The following is a 23268-nucleotide window of genomic DNA, read 5'->3' as shown; positions in this document are numbered from 1 at the left end:
GTTTTAAAATTATGATGGTAAAAATATGAAGTTAGTTAAGATTTGAGTGTCTCTGAGAAGTGAGACAGCAGGGACTGGTAGGAAGAAGTTACGTGGGGATATATCCTTCTTACTATAGGCTTTCTCAGCACAGTTTTAAAGTTATAAACAGCTCGTATGTCATATATCCCATATTTATATAAACGCAACAGTTTTACGTGAATTGACAGAGTCTTCTGTCCACTGACCAAGGCCGTCCTTCACTTTTCAGCTGAGATGTCCCAGTCTCCGTATGCTGTCCGCAGCACTGACAAGCTCCCCACCTCCTGCTCTCGCCTGTGTGTGCTAAGTCGCTCAGTCAATCTCCGACTCTTTGTGACCCCATGTACTGCAGCCCGCCAGGCTCTTCTGTCCATAGGGATTCTCCAGGCAAGAATACTGGAGTGGGTTGCCATGGCCTCCTCCAGGGTATCATCCCAACCTAGGGATCAAACCCAGGTCTTCAGCATTGCAGGAAGATTCTTTACCTTCTGAGCCACCAAGGAAGCCTGAGAATACTGGAGTGGGTAGCCTATCCCTCCTCCAGGGGATCTTCCCGACCCCAGGAATCGAACCGAGGTCTCCTGCATCACAGGCAGGTTCTTCACCAGCTGACCTACCAGGGAAGCCACCCCTCACTACCAGAGTAATATCTGACTTTTCCTTTTGCTGTGATCAAGAAAGTCTCACCTTCCACAAATTTTAAGATTAATTCAACTAATCTAAAAACTCACTGTCTCTGACCCCTCCTTTTCCTTCACTGTGTTATGTTTACAAGGATCAAAGAGAATATACTATAGCTTGCTGAGTATATTAACACAGATTTCAAAGGCAACTATTTTATAGCAAGTAAAACATTTTTATGCAATTCCTTCTCTAACTTTCTTCCCAATTACTAAACACTACACATCCGAATCCTCTCTTCAAATTAGAGCAAGACAAAAACATAAAATTACCCACCAGGACCACTGTATACTTGGTATACCGTGACATCAGAGTGAAGGATACTATCTCCACCACCTCACTGGGCAGAGCTGAAATATTCAAATGTTAGCTAGCTCCTGACTAGAACAAAAACACACCCGCAGTTAAAATGAAGCCCAAACACAGCCATCCCTTCTCGTTGGCTTTTCACTTCTCACACACAGAAAACAGGCAAGGTGAGTGAACACCTGTACCTTGAAGGTGACAGGGAACATCGTATTCGATCTCATCGTGTCTCGAGGGGCTTAAGAACAGAGTTCCGTCCACCAGCGGGAACTGCTCGAACACCGGGAGCGCCCGGTGGCACAGGGCGCAGTTCACCACGTTCCTGTGGCTGGCGCTCAGGGCTGCCAGGATGAACTTGCGCAGGTCCTCGCCCTGGCCCATCTGGGCATCGTCCTCCATCCGCACGTGGAAAGTGTTCAGCTTGTGCCGGGGGATGTGAGTCAGGAGCTCGGACAGGTCCAGGCGCCGGAGGAACTGCACGGGCGCATCGAAGTGGCCCCCCCTATGAACGGACAACCCCGCCGGACTGTAGTCAAAGTGGGCGTTTCGGAACACGTGGCCCCCGACCAGGGCCTTTTTGTGAGGCTCCAGGTGGATGGCGTTCTTGAGGAACTCCCCGAGGTACCTGGAGGAGCGGGGGCCGCTGAAGTGGGCGGGGGAGAGGATGGAGTAGCCGGTGGGCGGGGACTGGCCCGGGGAGCCGCAGGGCGAGCGCGCCCCGTAGGCTGCCGCGCCGGCCCCGGCGCCGCCCTTCTCCTGCGAGTTCTGCCGGTCCATGGAGTGCCGGCGGGGCAGGTCGTGGCTCAGGCCTTTCTGGGGCTTGGAGGGCGGCCGGCACTTCTTGGCCTCCTCCACCGCCTCGCCGGGGGGCCTCCCGCTGTTCTTCTCCGACCCCGACTTCTTCTTCTTCTCGTCCTGCAGCCGCTTCACCGGGTACCAGTCCGTGTCCTTCTTCAGGTGGCCCTGGCCGCAGCGGCAGGAGCAGAAGCGGAAGGCCAGGTCGTAGCCCTTCTTGGTCCACATGTTCTGGCGGCACTGCTTCTCGTTCCAGCTGCGCGCGCGGCCGATGCAGTTGAACTGGACCAGGATGCTGCTCTCCCACTCGTAGAAGCACTGCAGGTGCATCCAGGAGCTGTGCGGGCACTGCTCGTTGTTGCACACCACCTTCTGGGAGTCGTCCTTCTCCAGGTCCACCGGCCTCCCGAAGCTGCAGATCAGGGGCGTCGCACAAGGGGCTTCTGGGGAGAAGCAGAGAGAGAGAGATTCAGCGGGCGCGCTCTGCCATTCCAGCCGGCGCCAAGAGTGAGGGCAAAGCGCACTCACCATCCCGCCTGAGCCCCTTCATGCCAAAGGGACAGCACGTTTCTGGTGTGGAGATTCCCACTTCTGGAATAACACCAGACCGGGTTAGAAAACGTTCACCACTTTCTTTGGGTGGGATGAATTTATTCTGTGACATTTGTTATCAGCTGAAAAAACCATTTAGCTTGAAAAAGCCCAAATCCTTCACAGTGCAATTAGCTGCACATCAGTACTTGCAACAGTCGTATGAGGTCTTCCTGAGACACGAGCGTAATGACAGGCAGTTTCAGGGCTCTTTTAAAAATGAATCACTCCGCTGAACTAGAAAATAGGATGCAGCTAAGGAACCAACAAGAGGGCTTCCCCAGTGGCTCAACCATAAAGAATCTGCTGGCCCAGCAGGAGATGTGGGTTCCACCCCTGGGTCGGGAAGATCCCCTGGAGGAGGACATGGCAACCCACTCCAGTATTCTTGCCTGGAAAATCCCATGGACAGAGGAGCCTGGTGGGCTACAGTTCATGAAGTCGCAAAGAGTTGGACACGACTTAGCAACTAAATAACAAGAACAACTGAACCAACAAGTTCAGATGGTAGCTCCAGAAGGGCTCTCAAACCCTTTCTCACAGGGTTGGGTAATCCTGAATACCATGGAGAAAAGAAAACAGACTTGCCTCATCCCCAGCACTCTAGAATGATCTGATACCTAATGGCGGGATGTTTGATTAAACTAATTGTTTGTCTACAGAGAATTACACTGCCAGTTCATGAAGAAAAAAACAATTCTCCTTAAGCTATGAGGACAGCAAGCAGGAACACAAAGGTATCTCTACCCACAGGGTGTACAAAAGGCCAAGCAGGTTCCCAGAAGGGAGGTAAAACTTGGTAACACAGAGTAGACCCCATTTCAAGAAGTAAATAAGATTTATGAACATTTGGAAGCTATGCAATTTCCCTAAACCTTCCCAGCATCCCCGCTGCCCACCGATGACAAGTACAACATGCCACCAAACGAAGCGACGCCAATGATGGGGCCCATCAAGCCGATGGTCCTCTATGGCCCAATCATCCCCTTCAGTGTGGGATTCCAGGAACTCAGCAAAGTGGCCCAAACTGACTTATCCACCTCCATGACTACTATGGCTTCCCCATCTACCTCCTGGGAGTCACAGTGCTTCATCTTCACTTGTCCAAGCCCCAAGTGCCCAGGGTAGCAATTTGCAGCATGAACTCTGCAGCCTGACTGCCTGGCTGAGATCTCCAGCAGTACCACCGATGAGCTGTGTGCTCGCCGACAGCTTACTTCTCTTTGTGTCAGCTTCCTCTGTATAAAACGCAAGTGTCAACTGAATAGACTTTATATGGTTCTTAAAAGGATGAAATATATGGACACACAGGTGGTGCTGAGAGCAGAGCCTGGCATGCAGTAAACCACCTCTGCTTCTTCCCATTCTTCAAGGCCCACCTCTAGACACCAGGACCCCCCTCTTGCCTTGCATCCTGATCTCCCCACTCCCAGGAAGGTTCTGATCTGAACCTTTTCTGAGTCCACACTGTGGTCTCATCAGGTGATAACTTAGGTGAGGATGCCTATTACACTTATCTGATTTCCTGGCACCACTGGGCTCAGATCTTGCACACATCCAGTGCTGCATAAAGGCTCCCTAAAAAGACACTGGCACATGAAACCCACACATGATAAGCAGAGCAGAAGGGAGAGGCTGTGATCCCAGCAGAAAGACTAGGGTAGGGAAGCACACTGCAAAGAAGAGTTGTGTGTACACTGGGTAAATTAGCTGTAGTCACCTAGGCTCCAGGTGACATTTTAAAACATAGTGTTTTAAATGTTAATTAGTCAATTAAACAAAGTTCAGTGGCTTTTATCATCAATCCTGCAGAGCAACAGCTTTGAAGGGAGCAACTCTGAAATGTACAGACAAAAACCAAAATGATATTAACCCAGGACTAAGGAAATCAAATTTAAGAATGACCCAGGAGTACCTCTGCATTCACAATATCCAAAACTTTAAATTTTAAATGTTGAGATTGACTTGATGTTTCTTTTAAAAGTATTTTTCACATTAAAGAAAGGTAGACTAAAAGGGGAAAAATTATTCTTACATCTTTTTTTTAAAGTTCCAAGTGCATATCATTCAACCAATCCTGAGCACTTCCTACATATCATGTCTTTGGACTTGGAAAGATTGGCAAGCCATGGTAAGAGCTCTAAAGATGTTCGTGCCTGGACCACATGCACAGAGGAGAGAACACAGCCCCACGTCCCTGTCCCTCTAACACTGTCCGTCTTCATCGCAGCCATTCCCACCTGCTTCTCCAGGGCGGACTCCACAGCGAAGTGTCTCCACTCCAACCTGCCAGCTCTGCTGGTTCACATGGCAGCCACTCTGATGTGGCCTTATGGTTAGATCTCATAAACATACATAAAACCAAGTGTATGCATGCTAAGACACTTCAGTCTTGTCCAACTCTCTGCAACCCTATGGACTGTAGCCCACCAAGCTCCTCTGTCCATGGGATTCTCCAGGCAAGAATACTGGAGTGGGGTTGCCATTTCCTTCTCCGGGAGATCTTCCCGACCCAGGGGTTGAACCCGGGTATCCTGTGTCTCTTGCATTGGCAGGCAGGTTCCTTACCACTAGCGCCACCTGGGAAGTGCTAAATATAGCATTAGCATGCGTGCGAAGATATGAAGTCAGGGCTTGTTTAACACCAAACATATGCAAAAATAGACACCTCACCCTGTTACATACCTCCAGCCTTAGGGCGAGCCTCTGAGGAACAGGGTGAGGAATAGGGGAGCCTTGGGAAAGCGCCTCTGACAAGGCTTTTATATCTACACAGCCTTCTTTTTCTTCCCCCCTTTTCTTTTTCTTACACAGGCTTCTAGTGAAGCCATGGAGGGCTTGCCTTCCTGCTCAAAGACACGATTTCCTCCAGGATTTGTTTGGAAAGGCAGCTGGGAAGAATGAAAGGGGTGTGGGCGCCAGTTCCTCTACTGACTAGTTGTTTGACTTGGAGCAGTTTCCTCATCTGTAAAGTAAGGATACAAATGCCTGCGCTCACTCACCTCAAATACAGGTGCAAGCGCTCTGTGACTGTACAGTTCCATAAAAACTCTTCTAAATTTAGTGCTCCCCCACTAAATGCAAGCTGCTCCAAGACATTTAGAAAGTAAGTCAATAAATGAATTATGTCATGCCTTTTTTTCAGTTTCCTAAGTTTTGCAATTTACTGAAACATATAGCAAACGTTCTTTTAACTGTAAAAAACAGCACTAGTGGCATTCAAATATCACACCTGTAACAAAACTTGCCACATTATAGAACGTATTTGATTGTTTCCTGAAAGCTACTTCTAAATTTAGAAAATTCCTAGCTATCAAGAATAGTAGTCACATAAAGGTATAAATGAGGGGAAGTGAGGAGAAGGGAATCCTCACGTTCAGTGAGGGCCTCTGATACACGCAGCCCTCGGGACTCTAGTCTGAGCTGTGTTGCCTAACAAGCAAAATAAGAAAATGTTCCTTTATATGAAGACAGTGTGGCTTTAAAAAACATACAGGAACTCTCCAGTACATGTTTTTACGGCTTCACCATCAAACATCTCACACTGTTTCTATTTCTCCCTGCCCAAGTGAAAATAATCAGGGCTCACCTCCTTCTGCTCCCTGATGGCTCAGTTCATAAAGAATCGCTTGCAATGCAGGAGACCCCAGTTCGATTCCTGGGTGGGGTAGATTCCCTGGAGGGATAGGCTACCCACTCCAGTATTCTTGGGCTTCCCTTGTGGCTCAGCTGGTAAAGAATCCACCTGCAACCAACTCAGGAGACCTAGGTTCGATCCCTGGGTTGGAAAGATCCTCTGGAGAAGGGAAAGGCTACCCACTCCAGTACTGGCCTGGAGTCGGACATGACTGAGTGACTTTCACTTCCACTTTCACCTCATTCTGGGCAAAAATCTCAAGTCGTTTCCAGTCTGGACAATAAGATAAGGAGGCTGACATCACTTGGGCAACATCTGTCCCTCTCCATCTCCTCCTGTATCCTTCCTCCCACCTCAGGCCTTGGTGTCCCCCTCCCCACCCCCACCCCCGGGACCTAATGAAAGGGAAGGATCTGACAGTGGCCATTTACACTGGCTGCCCAACCAACCCAATGCTCTTGATGATAAACTCGTTCACACTGACAGGAACCCCCAAACCAGACACTGCCATTTTCAGCTTCTTAACTGTGAAATTAACTGTTCTCACAGCTCTTAAAATAATTTCAAGCATCACAGGCAGGTGGGGAGTTTGGCGGGGTGGAGAGGCTTCTGAAGTCATGTGAGGCTTTCTAGACAAAGCCTAAGGTAGGGACTCGGTCACATTCATCCTTGCAAACCCACTACAGTGAAAACTATGTCATGTGTCTAATGAGCGTCTCGTGGAAGGCAACTAGGGCCCAGTTAGATTTAGATTTAGGAGTCTGCAGTGACGGAGTGCTGCAGGAGGGAAGGCGGGGAAGGTGGCCCCCGGGGAGCTCGGCCCCCTGTGCATCAGTCTCCCCAGGCCTTGGAGACTCAGCCAGGAGTCCCTCTCGGGCAGCACCTGGCCCTCACACTCACTTCCTCAAACTCACCGTGATCTGTTCCACCCTCCTTCAGCATCCAGGTACCAAATGCAAACTTTAAGGTTTCTGAACAACTGTTTTATGATACGGCTCTGTTCCCTGTTCCATACAGTAACTCCTCTTAGTGGGAGCACACCCTCGTGTCTGCAGAGCAAGTTCCCCGGGCGGGGTGGGGGTGGGGGGAGCGACTGTTCTGACCGGAGGATGCGCATCTATCTCCAAGCTTCCTGAGGGGCCAGAGCATGGTGATTGAGGATGCTGAGTCTGGAGCCAGCCAACCAGCCTGGATTGACTCTCAGCTCTGCACTTAGCAGTTTTAAGACCTCTGACTAGTCACTTCAACCTCCCTGGGCTCCTTCTCACCTGTAAAACGGCAGCAACAAGAGTGAGCACCTACCTCAGAGGGTTGCCGTGAATATCAAAGGGGTTATTGAGGCAGTTTGAATGATGCCCCGCCCATAATGAGCACCATTTAAATACAAGCTGTTATTATTAAAAGTCCTATCACTTTATATTACTTGATGCAGAAACAAAAGGACTGCATTTAGAGCAAAGCTACAACCAGGAAGTGACCATCCTCCTTTCTCCATCTGTAAGTAAGTGCAAAAAATAAGTGCTTTCCCCCCACAAACAAAGCAGGGTGGCATGCATAAAATAAGTCACTAAATATGTACTGACAAATTTTAAAGAAGTAGAAGGAAAATTCTGTTCTCCTAGCCCCTTAAAGATCTTCTACTCAGTGTCAGCCAAGTACCTTGCTATATGTAGTTTTCAACCTAAAAAGATCTTTTCCAAGCCTGGGTAACAGGGATTCACAAAAAGCATGGCTGCCTTTGATTCATGAGATGTGTTCCTAAAGAACTTACATAATTCAAGACTGATTATCTCACAGTCTGCGGGTGGAGTATGGGGAATGCATCCTCGGAACACATAAATCTGCAGCCCAGCCGCTGCGCTGCATTTTTGCTTTACTGCTGCTTTTTAATATCAGCATTATCTCTAATATTTCTCAGTTGTACCTCATAAATTGACAGTATGGCATAGCACAGTGTTTTATCCTATTTCTGTTCCAAAATTACAGATTTTCAGGATGTTTTCCAGCATGAGTATTATTAGCACAACTCAGATACTCTGAACGCTGTAATAAAGGTTTGAGTTATAAGCTAATTTGAAAATAATAACACAAATGTCACTTAAATCCATGAAGGATATCTGTAAGCAACAAGAGTTCACATAGTATTGCCAAGGGTTAGAAGGTATTTCTCTTAAAAAGAAAAGGATGTGACATTGGGTAACAAAGCATTTTTACAATTCAGTTGACCTGTTGGCTTTGAAAACAGAGATGGCCTGATGCATAATTTGGGCAATGTGCCTGCCGAAATTTTGCACATAACATGGAACTTTTATTATCATTTATGTTGCCATATGCTGCCATATGTTGCCATATCATTATGCTGCCATATGACCCAGCAATCCCACTTCTGGGCATACACACTGAGAAAACCAGATCTGAAAGAGACACGTGCACCCCAATGTTCATCGCAGCACTGTTTATAATAGCCAGGACATGGAAGCAACCTAGATGCCCATCAGCAGATGAATGGATAAGGAAGCTGTGGTACATATACACCATGGAATATTACTCAGCTGTTAAAAAGAATTCATTTGAACCAGTCCTAATGAGATGGATGAAACTGGAGCCCCTTATACAGAGTGAAGTAAGCCAGAAAGATAAAGAACATTACAGCATACTAACGCATATATATGGAATTTAGAAAGATGGTAACGATAACCCTATATGCAAAACAGAAAAAGAGACACAGAAATACAGAACAGACTATTGAACTCTGTGGGAGAATGTGAGGGTGGGATATTTCAAAAGAACAGCATGTATATTATCTATGGTGAAACAGATCCCCAGCCCAGGTGGGATGCATGAGACAAGTGCTCGGGCCTGGTGCACTGGGAAGACCCAGAGGAATCGGGTGGAGAGGGAGGTGGGAGGGGGAATCGGGATGGGGAATACGTGTAAATCTATGGCTGATTCATATCAATGTATGACAAAACCCACTGAAATGTTGTGAAGTAATTAGCCTCCAACTAATAAAAAATTAAAAAAATAAAAATAAATAAATAAATAAATAAATAAAAAACATGAAACTTTTATTATCATTTATGTATCAGTTGAAATTTACATAATTAAATTTGCATACAATGGGGTCACGTGATACTAGGAAATAAATTAGCAGGCTGCCTTTTCTCCTGCTTGGAGATTTAGATCTTGAGGGCACTGGATCACAGAGAACTACACAGCACCCTGGCATTTCATGTACTGCATGCACTCACTCTGAAGACTGGTCCATGAGCTCTCGGAACCAAACCACAATATCACAGGACGAAGACAGAACTCCAGGTTAAGTACATGTGTATGTGCACGTGTGTGCCTGGATGTGTGCATATATGTAACAACAGACAGACTGCCCAGCTATTAAACCATCCCACTGTTGAGCCTCCAGAAAAGACCTCATGTTATCCTCCAGTACTGTAATCCAATTTTAAAGTATTTTCCTTGCTTCCATGAAACACTAAAAAACCTGATTCTGATTATCCCTGTCAATGGCCTCCCCTTTGCATGCACAAATATTCCAAATACAGACATAATCAAAACTTCAAAATAATATTTTTATGTGATTCCCATTTACCACCTAAGTTATAAGTACAGTGTCCCAAAACTGTTGGCTTACTTCTCTCATGGTGCATCCAGAATGGTGCCTGAAGGCCAGAGGCCACAGTGGAGTTGGGCCCTCCCCTTGCCTCTGGATTCCCAAAGGCCTCAGCTGAAAAAACAAATGGCTTCACCTCCCCCCAGTCTGTCCGACGGGTAAAACATCCAGCTGTGTGATCAACTGGCAACAGGGGTCATCTGCAGACGAGGCACCTGTCAGAAAATATGCCCACGACTGACTGCTCTTCAATACCGTCCAAACATTCTACTGAGGGAAACAAATTTTAGGAAAGATGTCATAGATGATGTCCACACTCTTCTAGATCTGAGCTCCAGTGGGGTGGTCTGGCCTGCAGTGTCTTATTAAACCAATACAGGGGTTCTTGTTATGAAGTGTAAATGCCTTTTAGATGCATCGTGCCCTCTCTGGGTCATTCAGGTCTCCACTCCAGCCCTGTTCATGTACTTATTCACACGCCAGGACCCTGGAGGCATCTGAGTGCGTCAGCCTTGCACCAGGTAAAAGCGCTCTCTTAGTTGAGCCAGGTGTCACAGGGCTGGTCACCTGGACCACACTGTTTTATTCCCTGGACAGGCTGCTTTTCATGATGCGCACGCATGCATGCTCAGTTGCTCCATGTGTCCGACTCTTTGTGACCCCAGGGACTGGAGCCAACCAGGCTCCTCTGTCCATGGGATTCTCAGGCAAGAACACTGCAGTGGGTTGCAGTGGCCTCCTCCAGGGGATCTTCCCGACCCAGGGATTTGAACCCGTTGTCTCTCATAGTATGAAGGTATTACATGCATTGGCAGGTGAATTCTCTATCACTAGTGACACCTGGGAAGCCCCTTAATGATGTGAGCAGGCCTGATAAATCTGTTTTATTTATGAAAGGATATTGTTGTGGACAGTGCTCAGTATTTTATGACATTCTGTGACTCACTGGTTTTGTTTCACTTTGCTTTTTGCCTGATGGACCCTGGAGTGCAGGCCTCTGCCTCTGTTTGCCTCTTCCCTCCGGGTACGAGAAATCAGAAAGCCGCGTTTGTGACCCACCTCTTGCAATGCCCTAAGATATCCACTATTTTTCCTAACAGTATCATCCCTATTGCTAATATTCTCACTTATTTATTATTTCTTATAGTATTACATGTATTTTTGAAAGCCACTTTATTTGTAGGAGGAGGCTATAAATGATCAAAACAAAAATCCATTCCCCACCTTTTCCTGTAAATTTCAAACCAGCTTTGCCTAATTCATATCAAACTGTGGACTTGGGGTGGGGGCCAGATGATCTCCTCCCTCCTCACTTTCCAAAGTCGGCCAGAAAAGGAGGCAAACTGAGAGGAGAGGCCAGTGCTGACCCACAGAGCCCATGAGCCCCCACAAACACAGCTGTCCCCTCTGCCTGCCTGCACCCCACCCCTGAGGAGCGGCTGCTGCGGCATAAGCGCTGAGTCCTGGAGCCGCGGTGCTCACTGGCTCCACACTCGCACTCCTTCCCCTGGGTTCAGCCCCTTCAGCTTCCCATCCTGCTGTTCCTACCTAGCCATCCACCTGTTCCCAACCGGCCTGGTGTCTCTCAGACACATCCCAGGCTGACTCCTGCTGCTCAGAGCTCTGCCGGCCAATCCAGCCCCTCCGGCCTCCTTGTCCCACCTGGACCAGACAGATGCCTCGTCCATCACCTGCTCCCAGCCTCCCTGGTGAAGTTGAGACATGATGAAGTGGGCTCTGGCGCCTGCCAACTCCAACCTACCTCGTCGTCTTCTGGGAAGAAGGGATCCTGTCTCTGGGACTCTAACCCACAAAGCCTAGACTCTGTCATCCCCATGTGGGCCCAGTCTTGTCTCTACTCAGCTCTTCCCAACAGCAGACTCTTTACCTCCCCTTCTTCCCACTCCTCCCTCACCTAGCAAACCCAGGAATTCATTTCCGGCAAATAGGCAAAGGACAGTCCCATGTTCACTGCAGAGACTAGCTCTAAGGGGAAAGGCAGACAAAAGAGCAATGAACTGCGAAACGGCAAGTATTACAGATGTGGCCACACAATCTGAACCTGCTGCGAGGTTACGTGGCCACTGACAGCTACAAGAGTCCAACCAGCTTCACCTTCCAAGGATGAACGTGTCAATCGCTCAGCTGTGTTTGGCTCTTTGCGACCCTATGGGGAGGGTAGCCATTCCCTTCTCCAGGGGATCTTCCCCACCCAGGGATCGAACCGGGGTCTCCTGCACTGCAGGCAGATTCTTTACCATCTGAGCCCTTAGAGGATGGCAAGTAAAAAAAATGCCACTGTACAACCTAACAACAAGAATAGCAGATTACTACAGCCATCGAGCCTTTATTAATGGCATTAGCAATTATAATGACAACTTGTTTTAATAGTAAAAGTCACGTCCATTGGTACACTAATTATAAACACATGTACTCACATATAAGAATATAAGAAAAAAACAAGTTTATAACATGCCAACTGAAATAAGGCACACAGTCATACATAGGGGTATGAGTGTATCTATGGATAACCAGATATCCCCCTAACAGTGTAATTTCATACACATGCATGTTTACATGCATACACACCTACTCTAGATGCAATATTACTTCCACAGTGAACAACAACAAAAGACCCTGGCTTTTCCTAACCAAGTTCTTCAACAGTTAAATTTTAGCCTCAAGATCCACTGTAAACCCCAGTCCTTTTGGCAATTACAATTGCCAGTAAACAACTATTAGCTTTATAGTTTGCTCCTTCTCACGTCACTGTTTGAATATTGCCAGCCTAGCATTAGCCTCGGCAGGGATCTGTCAACACCTTTTGGAATTCTGACCACATTCTCCAAGATATTAATCTTCCCTTGCCTTCCTGCCTGGCATCAATGCAAATTCAGTGAGCATCTTCTCCTTGCAGTAATATGGGGTTTTGAGGCTTGCAGGTCCAGTAGGTTTGCTTCATCTTTCTTTTACAGACACTGGAGAAAAGAATCATGAAAAATATAGAAAAATAAATACACAAATAAATATCTGAAATCAGGATATACTGATAACACTCTGTGCACTGATGTGATGTCTTCAACAGTTCCACTTTCCTCCTCTGCTCCTGGGATGAATCAGGGGATGTCAATACAGTACATAACAACCCTGAATTTCTGCCATCCTCAAGACTAATCGTGAACACAGTAAAGGTTTATTTATCATCGGCAAATATTACGGATTTGAGGCCAGATTTGGTTTCCAGGTTTTTTAATAAGCATATCCAGATATGTAGATGTAACACTGGTTTACTAGGTCTGACACACTAGTTTTGGAATCTTTACTATAAGGAAGTCAAATACTGGATAACATGAGCACTTGATTACAGGTCTCTAGAGAGCTGGACATTTGCAAAACAGTACAGTAGTTATATTCTCAAAATGCTGTAAAAAGTCAAACTACACAGGCAAACTTCACACACAAAATATTTCAAACTAATCTGGTCTCTGAATGAGGTGGTTTTCTTAGCAGATTTATTATACCTAATTAATTAAAGAAAGAGCTTTCAAATTTTCCAGAATACTAATAAACACTCATCTGAGCAAATGTATGGCTTCTTTTAATAGTTATCATTTAATAAAGACCCTGTTCTAGGGGACAAAATAAACACACCAGGGTCTGTCTCAGGGTTAAACACTTAATACAAAAGGAAAGACACTTAGGGTCTCTGAAAATCAGCTAATTACAGGTCAATTCATTAACACTTCTGAACACCTGTTATGTGCCCCGTGCAGAGCTTCATATAGGGGCTGCAAATGATGAATAAATTTGTTAGCCACACTTTCCTGTGTCTTTGAGTATCTTATACTTTTCTTGTTGAAAACTAGACACTTTTAATAACCGTGGCAACTCTGAAAATCAGAGTGGCAACTCTGAAAACCAGATTTTCCCTCCTTCCAGGATGCTGCTGCTGTTCCTGCTGCTTGTTCGGTGACTAACTCTGTGAGGTCTCTCTTTTTCCATCACATGCAGCCACCGGAGTCTCTGCTCAGCTAGTTTAGTGGTCAGCTAATAGCTGGATGGAGACCTCCTCAAAGGCCCTGAACAGTAAGTGTCCCACCCTGTGCCAAGGGGCTGTGTGTGTGCTGGGTAAGCCTTCAACGCTTCAACAGTTTACAACCCTACTGGCCTTTACTTTCAGCTTTTCTGGAGTCTCAAAATCAGCCAGAATCAAGAATGAGGGGCTCTTCAAGTCTTCCCTGGGCATGCTCTGAGCCCTGCCCACGTGCACCGTCTTCTAGAGCAGCAGTCCCCAACTTCTTTGGCACCAGGGATCGGTTTCATGGAAGACAACTTTTCCATAGACTAAGGGTTGGGGGGATGGTTTCGGGATGGCTCAAGTGCATTACATTTACTGTGCACATTATTTCTATTATTACTGCATCAACTCCACCTCAGATCATCAGGCATTAGATCCTGGAGGCTAGGGACCCCTGCTCTAGGGCACCAGGAATGTGTCAGAGCTTCTCAAAACCACTGATGGACTTCGCACTTTCAGGACATTCTTCTTAAGTGTTTTGACCCATTTCTTGTTTGCTCCAACTGGTATCATGGCTGCTGGCTAGTATCACAATTAAAAGGACAAACAACTGTTGCTGAGTGTGTTCAGCAGACATCCTAAGAGGGCTTCTAACACTGGGTAACCTCTGAGCCAGGTCAAATAAAGACCAGCCTGTGAATGAGGTTTTACCAGGCAGCTTCCAGACACGTCAAACAATGGCAGGTCTCTGGGACTAGAGTTTTCTGGGAAGCTTCAAACCTGTTCTTCCCCCTCCAATGACTACTAGGCTGCTTGTTTTAAAACTACCATGCATATTACAGGGCTTCCCTCGGCGCTGAGCTGGTAAAGCACCCACCAGCAATGCAGGAGACCTGAGTTCGATCCCTGGGTTGGGAAGATCCCCTGGAGAAGTGAACAGCTACCCACTCCAGTATGCTGGCCTGGAGAATTCCATGCACTGTATAGTCTATGGGCTCGCAAAGAGTCAGGCACTACTTTCACAATGCATACTACTATGTATAAAATAGATAAACAACAAGGTCCTACTGTACAGCAGAAGGAATTATATTCAATATCTTATAACAACCAAAGGAAAAGAATCTGAAAAGTATACATATACATATGCATGTAGAAAACTAAATCACTTTGCTATACACCAGAAACTAACACAACATTGCAAATCAACCATCAACCATACTTCAGACACACACATACATATGTAAATATAAATTTTTAAAAAAAAAACACACAAGCTACCATGGAGCCAGGGAGAGGGAACAGGAACAGAGCAAGTTAAGAGTAAACAAAATTCATTGTTCCTACTATGACTCAGTCATTTCCCTTGAATAAAAACTCCAAGGATTATAGCAAGTCTTTTGTTAATTTCTAGAATTCTGAAAAGTTGATTTTGATCATTTTTTCCGGTGTTCACATTGTTTTTAAGGAGAGGCAGATATCTAGAGGTCTTTCTGCCATTCCGGAAGTAGTTCTTAATATAAATTTAAGTTTAAAGACATTTTGTTATAGAAAAATGACAGGATAATAAAAATAGAAAAAAATGTAAAATTTCTGACCATGATCTTTTAAATGACTATGGCTATCAAGTTACTATGCTATTTGGATTCTGTTTAAATACATCAAAATGACAAGATTTACAATAAACTGAAGACTGTACCCTCTGCATTTAAACTTAAACAAACAAACAAAAACAGGGTGAAATAGTATTAAGTAAACGGGACTTTGCTTTCTCAAATTCCTTTAGGGGATACACAAGCAAAAAAAGTATTTTTCAAGTATTTTGTCAACTTGTTTTAATACAGGAGCTATAATAAAGCTCACTTAAGTATATCTGTCTTAAAAAAGTTTTATCAACACCTTCAAATCAGCCTGCTGAAGATTACACGATGATGACATCACACATGCTTTCAGCAATCTCAGAAACTCCCAGCCCAAAGCCCCACGTCCCTCAGCTACACTCAGAGAGCGCCACGACCAGGCCCAGGCCTGGATCTCCCACCCGGCCACCCACGAGGCCCGTGTGCCTAGCCTCTGCTGCGGTCACCAGCCGGCCCCGTGGGGCAGCACTGAGCGCAGACCAGAGGAGGAGGAGACCGGTGCCCACAGCACACCTCAGGCTCACCGGGGGTTAGAAATCATTTCTTGACTAACTGCTGAGTATTTTCTCAAGTGAAAACTAAAAAAGTTTTTAAGTAAATTTTCTCAACTATTTCGAGACCTTTCTCTACTAAAACTTTTTAAAAGATACTAAGTCCTGTAACGAAGGGAAACTAATACTTTCAAAGTATTTTGTCAACTTGTTTTAATTAGTATGGGAGCTATAGAAAAGCTCACTTAAGCATATCAGTCTTAACCTATGATTTAGTTTATCCTCTCTGATGTTATTTTAGTGTGTGAGACTGTTCCAAAGAGGGTAGCAAGTTGAGTACATGGAGATTAAATTCAGTTAAACATGTTTTCATGCTTTGAATAGGATTTAAACACAAGACTTTTACTCAGACAAACCACTCTACCCAAATAAACATGGAAGCCTCATATTTCCCCCACCAACCAAAAAAATAAAGAACAACAATGTGCTCTTCAACTATATTTAACAACTTGGGTTTTTAAAGTTGTCTCAATAGATTCAGTTTATTCTCCTAGACTCACTCTTTCTTAGGTTCAGTTAAAATTCACAAGCCTACCTAGTCTGAAGTTAAAACTAAATAGAAAGCTACAGACTTACATTTTATCCATCTTTAAACTTCCATTCTGGCTCAAAAACCCTGATACCAGTAAGAAATCTGTGTCAGTAATGACTTTAAAGTAGAAAACTGACAGTTTTCTTGTCTACCAGAGATCATGTCAAGACCTAAAAAGACCCAGACCCTAAATACGTCTGCTTTAGGCTGAATTTCAGGATGAAGATAAAGGTTTCATAATTTTCCCTGAATGTTCCTTAAAAATACCAAAATTTCACACAATGCAAATAAGACAATCCCTTGGTTCAGATTCTACAAACATGTCCTAAGTCCACAAGGGAATCCTTTAGTGCTCTGCCCAAGGTCATTAAGCTAGCAAGGCGCCTTCCCTCTTCCATACCCACCCACACTGCAGAGATCAATAAAGAGCACAGAGCCAGCTTAAAAAGAGAGGCAGTGACCAATAATTCTGTGTAACAAGATATAGTAAGCAGTTCTCGAATTTGAAATAGTGTCTCATTCAAAATTATCAAACTACCTACTATGATCTGGTTACACAAGTTTATTCAGAACAGTCAATGCCCACATCAATCCAGAATTATTTAAAAACTAGGTCTACAGAAAGTCAAGTGAAAGAAACATGTGCTTAAACCCAATTACAATATAAAGATTTCCTGGCCCCAATCTTTGCACTCCTTAAAAACAAAGAAAGAGTGAGGTAAATCTACTCTAGCTAACAGAAGTACTAATCTCAAAAAAAAAAAAAAAAGCCATGAGCAAAGGCTTACTCGTCAACAAGGATAAAACAACTTTTCTTGGAAAGAACATACAGATTTGGCATTGTATCAGTAGACACTGTGGAATGAGACAGCAGAAAGAGCTGGCGTTGAGAAGCAGAACCTCAACCTGCTTTGCCTGAACCCTGCTTGGGTCAACATGCCAACAATCCCCAAGAAGATTTTCAGGCTACTGTTGTCATTAAATCAATAAATCCCCAGCACAACGTGGCTAAATTCATTTCCCTACTCTATCCACACTCCAAGCTAAATCAATCCTTACACTCCTTTGTTTTCCATATTCCTTCCTATCCTGCTGAACTCCCTGAAAAATACACTCTCTCAGGTCCCTTGCCTTCCCTTCAAAATAAACCTGGGGAAACGCGTTATAGCATTCCCTTCCACCCCTGCAGTCACTCCGCTGTGAGCCAGGGAGAGAAGACAAAGCTTTAGCCTGGAGGGCCACACTACTTGGCCTATTTCTGAAACGCTGCATCAGCAACCAACAAGCAAGTTACAGAACCTGTTGTGACAAGGAGAGACTTGTCAAAGGAGAGGGTGCGTCTAAGCCTTATACATGCCTCAGTGAAAATGAACACTAGACTCAAAAATAAATCGCGTCTACGTCCAAACTCAGTAGTTCACCACATATACACACTCAATAAAGCTGCTATGACTTATTTTCAGAAGAGTACACCATAAAATTTCCTACTGCAAAGGGAGCTCAAAGTTTTTACCCCACTGATACACTAAGCCAAAGATGCCATTATATTATTAACTAAACAATCACTCCTTTCCCAGTTACTAACTTTTGTGGAACACAAAATATAATTTTATAGTATGACTATTTTCAAAGGCTCAAAACTATTCATTTCTAAACTAGAGGGGAAATATACCATTTATAAAAGAGTTAGCAAAAATATCTAGAAAGTTCTCTTTGGTCATAAAAGAATTTGTCCAGTTAAATACAATTATATTAAAATTTATAAACATATACAAATGTATATATAATTATACTCTGTAAAAATTCTAATCAGTATTTCCAAATCTGTCAAGAGAAAAAATTTCAAATTAATTCTTCAAAAACTCTTCCAAGTCATCTTTAGATCACACATCTCATGGAACATTAAAAAATAAACTATGAGGAAAACTGATACAAAGTCAAAAATTTCAAATCTGAATATCTCAAAGAGAAGGCTTGTTTTTAATCAACCAAATACCAAGAAAAATAATGATTTAAAAAAACACATCCATATTTAAAAAACGCATCCATACATTTATAGAAACAACTGACACAGACACATACCAAGTGTCATATGCCTATAGAAGTTATCTTGTTAAAATCCATAATACAATTTGGTATATTCACAATTCTTTAATCTTATTTAAGAGGTAAAATCTGAAAGGCAGGTAAGGAAACAGCCCAAAGTGTTATGACCTGGAGGAGGAAATGGCAACCCACTCCAGTATTCTTGCCTGGAGAATCCCACAGAGGAGCCTGGCAGGCTCCATAGGGTCGCACAGAGTCAGACACGACTGAAGTGACTTAGCACGCATGCACAAAAGTGTTATGAAAGTATCCCAAACGCTTTTACAACACAAACTCCTACTCCACAGAACCCAAGAAGCTGGTAAAGAGCAGGGAGCACAAAGGCCTGAAGTGAGTGGACACAAACTAAAGAAGGCACGATTACAGACACAGGGACACCAGTGCAAATCATGCAGTACAACAGGCCAAAAGCAAGGCTCTGCTAATCAAATGGTTAAAACCACAGCACAGTTTGTGGTTATAATGAAACCTGGGGACAGATGATTCACAGATCACAACGAAACAATCCACAAGTCAGCTCTCCTCAGGCTGGGGGAGAGCACCGCCCCATGGCTTCAGCCTCCGCAGGCCTTCCCCTCAGCGGGTCAGAAACCCTAGAAGAGCCCACTCAAGGAGGGCGCTCACCCTGAGACCAGCAGGTCAACACTGCAGATTCCTTGGGAAAACCCACACGGCAAGAGCTGCCTGACCTGAACCTGCAGAGAAATGAAAGGCTCTCCCAAGGAAGCAGAATCAGCATTTTGGAAGAGCAACATTCACTGCAAGCTGTGGGGCAAAGCCCAGGTTGGCCCTGGGTTCTTTCAACAAATCAGAGCATGCATTCACCATTAGGGGACGCGGACACACAGCCCCATGACAAAGAGAAAACCAAAACACCAACTAGAAAACACCCAAACCCCAAAGCATGACACAACCATGGGCTTTTTCAAAGAGCACTACAGTTTTTTGCAACGAGTTAGTCACACACAACATGTTATCCTGCTTTCCACAGATAAGAATAGTTAGCCTCAGAAAGCACCATCAGCCTTGCAAAATGGCAGACCTCAAGCTAGGACCTAGGGCTCTCAAATCTCACACACTTTAAGAAAGTAGTGAGCTTGGGAATCTCCTGCAAGTCACATCTATCTCTGCTTTATTGACTATGCCAAAGCCTTTGACTGTGTAGATCACAAGAAACTGTGGAAAATTCTGAAGGAGATGGGAATTCCAGACCACCTGATCTGCCTCTTGAGAAACCTGTATGCAGGTCAGAAAGCAACAGTTAGAACTGGACATGGAACAACAGACTGGTTCCAAATAGGAAAAGGAGTATGTCAAGGCTGTCTATTGTCACCCTGCTTATTTAACTTATATGCAGAGTACATCATGAGAAACGCTGGGCTGGAAGAAGCACAAGCTGGAATCAAGATTGCCAGGAGAAATATCAATAACCTCAGATATGCAGATGACATCACCCTTATGGCAGAAAGTGAAGAAGAACTAAAGAGCCTCTTGATGAAAGTGAAAGAGGAGAGTGGAAAAAGTTAACTTAAAGCTCAACATTCAGAAAACTAAGATCATGGCATCTAGTCCCATCACCTCGTGGCAAATAGATGGGGAAACAGTGGAAACAGTGGCTGACTTTATTTTTTAGGGCTCCAAAATCACTGCAGATGGTGATTGCAGCCATGAAATTAAAAGACACTTACTCCTTGGAAGGAAAGTTATGACCAACCTAGACAGCATATCAAAAAGCAGAGATGTTACTTTGCGAACAAAGGTCCGTCTAGTCAAGGCTATGGTTTTTCCAGTAGTCACGTATGGATGTGAGAGCTGGACGGTGAAGAAAGCTGAGCGACGAAGAATTGATGCTTTTCAACTGTGGTGTTGGAGAAGACTCTTGAGAGTCCCTTGGACTGCAAGGAGTCCAAGGATCCAACCAGTCCATCCTACAGGAGATCAGTCCTGTGTGTTCATTGGAAGGACTGATGTTGAAGCTGAAACTCCAATACTTTGGCCACCTGAAAGAGCTGACTCATTTGAAAAGACCCTGATGCTGGAAAAGATTGAGGGCAGGAGGAGAAGGGGACGGCAGAGGATGAAATGGTTGGATGGCATCACCAACTCAATGGACATGTGTTTGGGTGGACTCTGGCAGTTGGTGACGGACAGGGAGGCCTGGCATGCTGCAGTTCACGGGGTCGCAAAGAGTCGGACATGACTGAGCAACTGAACTGAACTGCAAGTCACAGACGTTTGAGCTAAGTACAGGGCAGACTGGATCAGTGTGATGAACAGGGCGCAAATAAACTCTTGATCCAGGTGAGTTCTGTGTTCTCACTTTCTTAACACAGAAATGTAATTTCAATCCAAGTGCCAGAATGAAAAAAAAGTGAGAACTTTCCTATGATTCAGCATTTAAGTTTATGATCACAGGGAATTTACGGGTAACTTAGCCATTAGAGGCCTCAGTTTGTAGCAGAGGTGATAAGTAAACAGTAAGCTTTTATCTACAAGTTTCAAAGTCCTTGGAACTGGCTGAAATAAAAACTGCAAGGGACTTTAAGAATGAGCAGGAAACGACAGGTGTTGAGCATGGGAGCTCAGCTGTCAACTGGACAGGAGTGGTCAGGGAGGAGGTGAAGGAGGGTGGCAGAAACTATAATCAATCCTGTGAAACAAAGCCTTGCAAATTAAATACAAAAAGGAAACAGAACCTCACAAACCTAACAGTGCTACTATGTGCTGATACCCAAATAAATTCAGTCACTAGCCTGACTCCAGGCCCGAACTGCTTTTCCTACAAGTAATTTTACAGACAACTTTCCCACTCTCTCTTGTCTTTCTCTTGAGTTTCTATCTCTACGTGGATTTTCTGGGATCATACAAATCTACAACATTTCTAACCAGCCAGGATGCTTCAAACAAGGTAAGAAGATAAACAATAAGCCAGGGGAAATGTATGTCAAAAAGTATCCTGAATATACAAAGACCGTGTGCAGATCAATGCCCATTAGTTAAATGGACAAAAAACACAAACAGGAAAAAGCACAAACGAACAGTATACACACAAAAAGACGTTCACTCAGCTGGCAATTCAATAAACGGAAATGAGAATTACAATGGGATGTGACTTTTCACCTATCTGATTGGCATAGGGGAAAGTGGCTATCAAACTCCCAGTGGAGGAGTGTGGAGGATGGAGCACTCCATGCATCGCCGGAGTCAGTGGGAAGAGGGAAATCCTTTAGGGACAGCAGTTTGGCAACATGTATCAAAGCCTTGAAAATCACATGCCTGGTGACCGGTGGGTGATCTCACTTCACTTCTAGGACTTCGGCCTAAAGAAGATAATCGCATCCTCGCTATGAACTGTGATCCATTAAGAACTGGAAGTGTCCATTCAAATGTCCTGTTTCCGCCATCCCAAGACCAGGAAGTCCTTTTGTCATGAGAAGGATCAGATTAACATGAGTGTACAATGTGTAAACTAAGTGCTTCCTTGGTCAAGTGTTTTCTTGTTTCACAAATTTAATTTCAGTTCAAGCACCAGAAAGATAAGCATGAGGTCTTTTAAAAGTAATTTAAATGGCCCTATTGCTTTCTTGGGATTTCCTGGTGGCTCAGCGGTAAAGAATCTGCCTGCAATGCAGGAGGCCCGAGTTTGATCCCTGGATCGGCAAGATCCCTTGGAGAAGAGAATGGCTACCGACTCCAGGATTTTTGCCTAGGACACCCCACACACAGAGGAACCTAGCGGACTAGAGTCCATGGGGTCTAAAAGAGCTGAACACAACTTAGTGACTAAACAATAATAACAATGATTGCTTCCCTTAATGTTTTTATACTAAATTTAAGCCCTCTACTTAAAAACTTGTTCATTATTCATACACAGGTTTGCATATCAGTCTAAACAGACCCAGTATCACGTAAGATCTGATTGCAACATCAGGGTCCAGCACATCTCTCCAACACCAGTGTGCCTTTTCTGCAAAAAGAGAGGGAGGCCATCTCTGGAGCTTCGTGTCCCTGTCCTCCAATGCAGACTGCAGACGGCAGGGGGTCCCACCTGGCTCCCGGTCAGAGCGCCATAAAGGGAGTGATCATTGATCCTGTTGCCGACAATAGCTGCTCCTGCTTTCTGTGGGTCCCAGGGGTTCTACAGCCCCAACATAACTACCATCCAGGCATTTTACCTAATTTGCTACTGAACCACATCACATCATCAGCATTTGTAAAACAAAATGCCCAATACAGAGGGATCATATCATTATAGGATTAACAAGACTCCAACTTGTAAGCACTGCCCAGTAAGAACAGATCTAAGGAGGTGAAGTAGAAGAATTCTCCAAGCTGTCCTGTGTATCAGACATGCTCATTTCTGCCCCCACCACAGAAAAAAGCTTCCTATTTTCCAATGCCAGGCTCTCTCGTGGCCTCTAGCGTGCTGTGTCTGTTCGTAACAACCATCACCAAGCATCCCAGGTTCAGCCTCTCAGATTACAGACTGCACCTGCTGCCAATCAAAAATAGCCAGACCTTGATTCCCTCCATTCCCCATTCCCTCAATTTCTGTCCAGGCACTGAGGTCTGTCAGGCATAACATGTAATGTGTCAGTTTAATAAATTCTACAGTTCAACTAAATATTATATTGATGTAATTGTCACATTCAGGAGTGCTCATTTAGAAACCTAAAATAGTCTGTGATTTAGTTTCAATACTAGTGTCAAAAGACTCCTGAGATGCTTTTATGATTTACAGGGACATGACCTAAGGTATCAAACC

At 44.7% G+C, this 23268-nt stretch overlaps 1 protein-coding gene across 1 annotated transcript in view; it reads right to left on the bottom strand.

Moving 5' to 3' along the window:
• HECA (hdc homolog, cell cycle regulator) overlaps positions 1–23268 on the bottom strand; it is a 43943-nt gene that overhangs the window by 11888 nt on the left and 8787 nt on the right. Inside the window, exon 2 of the mRNA XM_043888077.1 lies at positions 1197–2246. Coding sequence (XP_043744012.1) covers positions 1197–2246 — 1050 coding nt within the window. The remainder of the gene's footprint in view (positions 1–1196; positions 2247–23268) is intronic.

Source organism: Cervus elaphus, chromosome 26 (assembly GCF_910594005.1).
Source record: "Cervus elaphus chromosome 26, mCerEla1.1, whole genome shotgun sequence".
NCBI lineage: Eukaryota > Metazoa > Chordata > Mammalia > Artiodactyla > Cervidae > Cervus > Cervus elaphus.
This window is presented reverse-complemented; position numbering and strand designations above follow the sequence as displayed.